The 6,096-nt window shown below is 39.5% G+C and overlaps 1 protein-coding gene across 1 annotated transcript in view; it reads left to right on the top strand.

Annotated features, from left to right (window-relative positions):
* Nucleotides 1-3,748, top strand: part of KCNH1 (potassium voltage-gated channel subfamily H member 1) — an 849,123-nt gene extending 845,375 nt beyond the window's left edge. Inside the window, exons 10-11 of the mRNA XM_069236535.1 lie at nucleotides 3,364-3,560; nucleotides 3,716-3,748. Coding sequence (XP_069092636.1) covers nucleotides 3,364-3,560; nucleotides 3,716-3,748 — 230 coding nt within the window. The remainder of the gene's footprint in view (nucleotides 1-3,363; nucleotides 3,561-3,715) is intronic.
* The last annotated feature ends 2,348 nt before the right edge of the window (nucleotides 3,749-6,096 follow it).

A 6,096-nucleotide genomic window follows, 5' to 3' on the forward strand; every position in this document is an offset into this window, starting at 1 on the left:
ATTCCTGATAACAGTGTGAAAATTAAAACTATGCTTGCTAATCTAACAAAAGAAAGTGCAGATTTGAAGGAACTGAAAGAACCAGGAGTGTGGGAGAAGGTTGGAAAAGGACTTGCTTCAGTGGGACATTGGCTTGGGGGAATTTGGAATGGAATATTACTAAAAATAATACAGGGAATATTAATTGTAATGATTTGCATATTTGGAATTTGGGGAATAAAAAGGGGAATAATAATGATTATGGAAAGAATTAAAAGAAGAAAGGAAGAGAAAATAATGAAAAGAATGGCAGAAGAATACAAAGCGAAAACTAGGGGAACTAAAAGGAAAAGAGAACTGACAGAATTTTAATAGAATAAAATTTGTGGGCATGATTTATGTGATGACAAGTAGTCATCAGAGGAGGGATTGATGAAGCAGAAAATAAAGGTTTTCATTTATTAGTGCATAAACGTAGTGTTGAAATAATCATGTGTGACTTTAACCGAACTAATAAAGATTGTACGGGGACAAAATGTGCCCTTAGAGTAGTTTGCCAACATTTATAAGCGTGCTTTATATAACGTGGTGTATTAGAATTGCACTAATCTGACATAATCGTAAACGTATGCTACGATTTGCTTGTTTGAAATGCTTTAGCTTAGCATTACTTTAGTGGAGGCTTTGGCCTAGTTGCCTGGTCTCACGGTTTAGATGCTCGTATTTTTCCAATGTGCTATTAAACGTGTATTTTTGCTTGAAGCTGTACTTTTCCACTGAGATCGTTCACATGCTTATCTTAAAGTTTCGTGCCAGCTTGGCATTTTTCTCTTTACTCCAAGGTCGATCTGCAGGTGCGGACAATGGAGGCTCTGAAAGTGAGCTAATTGGTATAAAATGTTGCAACTTGCGTACCCATCTCCAAGGATAATGTATGCTTAAGTAAAAGCTTGAGAACTGTCGTTTTTGATTGGACAATTTGAAGCTAACCTATGAACCCTCCAATGGAAGACCCTACTGGATTTGAACTGTTGTCTATAAAAACCAGGTGCACGAGAAGAAAGTAGCTATTACCAGCCATTATCAGCTATTGCCCGACACTGCGCCATTTCATAGCTATTATGGCCCACCTTGCTGCGACGCCATTTTGAAAGAGACTTCGATGCTTTCTCTAATCGAGAGAAAGAGACTTTAAATGATTCTTGCCCTAGAGACTTTAACTTTGATCCCTTTGCATGAAGTAGTAGTTTTACCTTGCCGCCGTGAGGCAATTGCCCCGTCCACCCCTGCCCCTTTGCCCCGTCCCATGCTGATCGAAACGGTACCCATGCTGATCGAGAAACGGTACCTGTGAGACGAAGACTTCCTTGTATGCTGATCGTAATTGGTAAATATGAAAAGAAATTGTACAATTGCATTGTGTTTCTTTTAGGTAACCAACTGCTGATTTTTTTTACAAGATCCCTAGCCAGGAGTTTTCTAAATTAATGTTGCTAAATTGTTTTCGCATGAAGTCCCACATGCCGATGCTAATTTGAGGTTAGATGAGGATTCCTTTTGTTGCACGATGCAATTTGAGACCTTGTTATGCTGACTAAATGTATGCAATTAGCTCATTACAGATTATCGTATTAGTGATTTGCATTGCTATTATCGAATGCCTTGTTATTCAAATGCTACATAGATTGCACTTGTTTCGCCGCTATGGACAGCTATTAATGTTCATATATGTTTATCATTTGGTGTTGAGACACATTTATATTGTGCTAGCTTTGTTAATATAGGGAAATAAATTCACTAACTTTGCAATAAACTGGTGTAGTTATTCCTGGCTGAAAGGTCAGGGTTCGCCGAAATGTATTCTGGATTAATTGTGAAGTGTTATGTTGATCAGGGTATTGCTTATGTTCGTTATTGATTATCGATTTGATGAAATTGATCGATATAGAGTACAGAGAGTTCCACTTAGTCAAAAGATTCATCGGCCTAAAGAGCGTCCGAATACAGGTAAATTATTAGTACGTACCGCTCTATCACCACGCAGAATCGGAATGGGATTTGTAATCACATGTGTTTTTGACTCTTTAACTATGTTTGTACTTTTAAAGGCTTTACACATTTGTCTGCTCTGTACCATAACTGTCAGGGGTTGAGGTCAGTTTTAAATTAATAAAAGCTTTCAGTGAACGTAACAGTTTAGTGTCTTTATTACTTGTGCCTACGTAAGGGTGACATTAAAATTCAGCAAAACATGGGAGTGACCTCGCTCAAATGGGCATTTCATCACAATACCGAAATCATAAATGGGTTAATGCTAATGAATGGATGAGGAATGCCCTATTTGTAAAGTATTATGTGTGTGCATAAAAGGGATGTAGAAACCTATCTTTGATTAAGTACATACTTGGCTTGCTTTAGATCTTTCAGTCAAATACAGCATTTTGCCATTGACTGGGTACTTTGTTACTTGAGATCGAACAGCCCTTTCTCACAGAGGACTTTAGAAACAGCAGGAATGGACCACCCCATAGGAGATACAACTATGCCAAGGGGAAAGAGGATTATATTATCATTTAACTAATCAGCAGTGCTTTCAATGTGTTCTGCATATGGAGCTGGACACAAGAAGGCAGATCGTTGGATATCGAGAGCTGCAGTTGGGCTCAAGATCAGCCCAGGAAAGCAAATTTCCCACTTAGTTTTCGTCAAGTCTGTGTAGTCCTTCAAGGGACATTTAACATTCAGTTGCAAATTTCAGAAAGATTCAGTAAAGTCTTCTCAGAACCTAACATCTTGTAATGAAATGGAAAATGTATTTAGTACATTTGATAAACTCCTAATGCATGGACGTACAACTCATGCTTCAGACAACTGGGCAAGAAAGATAAAGAGAAACTTCTCAGACAGCAGCAAATTATGGACAAATAAACACAAGCACGCACACTATCTCTGTACTCTTATCTTTAGCTGTCCCTCTCTTATGCTTTGAAATTGAGGATAATCTGTAAATAAATGCTAAAGTTTCCACTACTTCAGCTATCTTGTAAATACCCCAGTGGAACATCCGCACAAAGGAGGAGGGTACCTCTGTATCTCCTTGAAGCAGAGAAGGGTACAGGCATCTTTTAAGGGGTGTAGGCACTTTCCACACCTATATGTATGGAATGGAATCCCACTAATTGTTTTTTTCATGATAAGCTAGGGCTGGTTGTGAATGTGGCAAACTGAGGTGTATTATTTTACTGCTGCCCTGATGAAATGGATATCCTCTCAAAATATGTTCTCTATTTAAATTATTTGAAGGACAGTCATTTTGTAACTCCATGTACCTCACTTTCATGTTTGAAAATAGTTAATTGGCTGTATCTGCTGTTTTGAACTCAGGTAAAGGTGATGTATTTGGTGATGTCTTCTGGAAAGAAACCACACTCGCCCCTTCGTGTGCCAATGTCAGAGCCCTCACCTACTGTGATCTTCATGTCATTAAAAGGGATGCCTTACAGAAAGTTCTGGAGTTCTACTCAGCCTTCTCTCACTCCTTCTCCAGAAACCTGATCCTCACCTACAATCTAAGAAGAAGGGTAAGACCACCCTACTCTGTTCTAATAAACTGTAAATGGTTCAAGCCAAATGTCTGAGGGTTGTTCATTTTTAAGAAACATTTCAATAAAGTGGCTAGTGCTGTAAAATGTAATAATGCATTTTTAGATAAACGTTTGCTTATTCCTGGCTGTAGTTTTGTCTTCAGCAGAATAAGAACAAGTTGTGAAAGGTGTCCTTCCTTTCTTTTCAAGTTTTTAGTGAGAAACGTCTAGGCAATGCAAGATTATGTAAGCGGGCAGTGGCACAAAATATATTTGTAGATGTGATTTTACACTAAATGCACTTTTTCAGCACATACTTTCCTATTTAAGTCATATTTCATATGGATAAGACATAATATATACTTTTTGTGCGTGAGAAGAGTTTGTCAGTTATAATTGCACTACATTGAAGCTATATTGACTGAAACATGGTATGCTGGAACTTTTCACGTGTTGAATAATTAGGAGACTGATGAGGGTGTCTGACTCTGCTGTAAGTTAAATGTTAAGGTGTGAGGATATTGTCTGCAGATGCGTACAAACATGATATATAGTAGTTGTTCCTGTATGGGTCTCAAGTTAAATATAGGTAGAAGTATCCTTTCGTGTTCTTCTTAACTAAGTGCAGCAGGCAGCGGGAACCATTGTAAAACAATTTCGTTATTTCTGTCATTTTTCTTCCATGGGGAAAATATAGTTGGTTTTCACAGGTTACCACAGGATGAAACTACCTTTCAGTGGTGTTTGAAAAAATTGATTGCTTTGCTTTTATCTGTTGAAATTGCTTTTTGGTATTTGTTGGTTTCAATTGTCATTTCTTGTAAATTACATTTTAAAATGAAAAGTGGTTGTTTCTTCTGGACAAACATGGTGATGTGGTGAAACTTCCATCTACTGAAACTAGACCGAGAAGACTTTGTCCACCAGGTTAAATGAAATATCCACAGAGAATCCCTCCTCTCACTACCATGGAGGATAGCCTGTCACATTTGTCTCAGATATTCAAGAGTTGAGTGCCACTCTCAAGGTGAGTTCAGTCTCTTTACTGGACCTGAGAAATGTTACTGTGAGGAAGGCCATTCAGAGCTTTGCTGTGAAGGGCTGTTTTGCTTGGAAGGCACTGAAATGATCTCTCTCTGACTTAAATTCTGACTAGAAAGTCCATCAATTTATTTTTGGAATTGTGAACGCGGAGAACAAACGGCTCTTCTTCATAGGTTTTAGCTTACCAACCCTACCTGCGCAGATGTCACTGCCTATCTTACCTATTTTGGTGGGGGGGGAGGGTTGCAGACAAAAGTGAGTGCGTGACCCACAGGATCTCGACCCTTTTTATGAAACGGTGAGCCGAAGGATGCAGCAGGAAAGAGGCCGAAATAAGGTGTCTTCAGCCGATCATCATATCCTTAGTATCAGTGTCAGTAAACACAATATTTCCCCTTGCAGTTCCTGCGCGAATTTCTAGTGTCAGTTGCAGGAGTTTTCATTTAAATGAGGACTTTTGGAGTGAAAGGTAAATTGATTTTGTTTGTGATGAGTGTTATAAGAGTTACTTTTATTGGAGAATACCTGAAGGGCTGTTGCATGCAGTGTTTCCTTAGCTGTAACACACTATTGCATCTTTTCTTGAATGCTGGCACCTATGTCCTGCTGCCAATAAAACCTGTTCTGATGCAGTTTAAGAATGGTATTTCAACTCATAACATCAGTAGTAAAATGAACAGTTTGCTAGTAAGCGAAGCAAAAGGAAGTAAAGGTCGTTAGATTAATACACTTTCAATTCCGTGTGTAAAGTGTTGGTGAGGTATTTATGGTTCACATGTTTCACACATATCATAAAATATTTTAAATGTGCTACTCGACAGAATATGTGAAAATCTCAGCTGTTGTTTTTAATGGATGGACTTCATATATTTATGTACTTTGTTTTAAAACAGTCGCTGCTTGCTTCGCTCACAAGGGCCGGGGCCGGAGCGGCACATGGGGGTGTGATAAGGTAAAATTTAATTAAAAAAAAAAAACTTACCTCCTCCATTTACGCCTCTCCTCTTTCCCTCGTCATTCTCTAGGCTGCAGGCACAGGCTCCCAGCCTGCCCTGTGGCTAATCCTGACGCTGCTCAGAGCAGCAATAGGATTGGCTAAGAGCACCCAGCCAGAGCGCTCCCAGGCAGACTGGGAGCCCGTGCAGGCTCTCTCCTACCCGGTAACTGTGTTGCTGGGCTGGAGAAATTCTACTATGCTTGTGTGTTTGGCTGGCCCGAGATGGACAGCCAAACATACATCTGCACTGGGGGGAGTGAACAGTGCACTCCCCTCACTGCTCGTCACCCCGTGGCCCTGTCCCTTTAACAAATGAAGCACCGATAAACATGGTTTATTATTGGTTTGCTTGTTATATGCTTTGCAGCTTTTGCTGCTGGTGGGAGGGGAGGGGTGGATACTCCTCCGCCGTGTTACAATTGACATTTTGAAGTGATATTGTGATCGTCTGAAATATGACCACAGAGACACAACAAATTCCTCTTCTTAAGT

This window comes from Pleurodeles waltl, chromosome 5, assembly GCF_031143425.1.
Source record: "Pleurodeles waltl isolate 20211129_DDA chromosome 5, aPleWal1.hap1.20221129, whole genome shotgun sequence".
NCBI lineage: Eukaryota > Metazoa > Chordata > Amphibia > Caudata > Salamandridae > Pleurodeles > Pleurodeles waltl.